General features: G+C 46.8%; 1 protein-coding gene across 1 annotated transcript; it reads right to left on the reverse strand.

The window, feature by feature from the left end:
• Positions 1-23: 23 nt before the first annotated feature.
• On the reverse strand, positions 24-764 carry Tsp_14926 (conserved hypothetical protein; the record flags this gene model as incomplete). The annotated part of the gene is made up of 4 exons (XM_003366192.1): positions 654-764; positions 445-515; positions 226-354; positions 24-143 (listed from the first exon to the last, which is right to left on the reverse strand). Coding segments are annotated over exons 1-4 (431 nt in total), but the record flags the coding sequence as incomplete, so codon positions are not given.
• Between the last annotated feature and the right edge of the window lie 95 nt (positions 765-859).

Genomic DNA, 859 nt, shown 5'->3' on the forward strand with positions numbered 1-859 from the left:
TGTGGTGGATTCTGATCAGATACCGCCCTAGTTCTAACGGTAAACTATGCCAACCAGCGATTCGCCGAAGTTCATTTAAGACTCGGCGAGCAGCTTCCGGGAAACCAAAGTGTTTCGGTTCCGGGGGAAGTATGGTTGCAAAGCTGAAACTTAAAGGAATTGACGGAAGGGCACCACCAGGAGTGGAGCCTGCGGCTTAATTTGACTCAACACGGGAAAACTCACCCGGCCCGGACACTGGAAGGATTGACAGATTGACAGCTCTTTCTTGATTCAGTGGGTAGTGGTGCATGGCCGTTCTTAGTTGGTGGAGCGATTTGTCTGGTTAATTCCGATAACGAACGAGACTCTACCCTATTAAATAGTGACAGTATTGTATTTTTTGTGCTGATCACTTCTTAGAGGGACTGGCAAATTGAAAGCTGCACGAAAAAGAGCAATAACAGGTCTGTGATGCCCTTCGATGTCCGGGGCTGCACGCGCGCTACAATGAAAGCGTCAACGTGAGTTACGTCCTTACCTGAAAAGGTTTGGCAATCGAATGAAACGTTTTCTTGAATGGAATAGGGAATTGCAATTGTTTCCCTTGAACGAGGAATTCCCAGTAAGCGTGAGTCATTAGCTCGCGTTGATTACGTCCCTGCCCTTTGTACACACCGCCCGTCGCTACTACCGATTGGATGATTTAGTGAGGTGTTTTGACTGGCGCCAGTAGTCGGATATGTATTCGGCTTCGCGCCGGGAAATTTCCCAAACCAAATCATCTAGAGGAAGTAAAAGTCGTACAAGGTTTCCGTAGGTGAACCTGCGGAAGGATCATTATCGTATTTTATACATGAAATGTGATTGATTTGTAATG

The sequence above is a fragment of the Trichinella spiralis genome, assembly GCF_000181795.1.
Source record: "Trichinella spiralis strain ISS 195 chromosome Unknown Scfld6412, whole genome shotgun sequence".
NCBI classification, from domain to species: domain Eukaryota; kingdom Metazoa; phylum Nematoda; class Enoplea; order Trichinellida; family Trichinellidae; genus Trichinella; species Trichinella spiralis.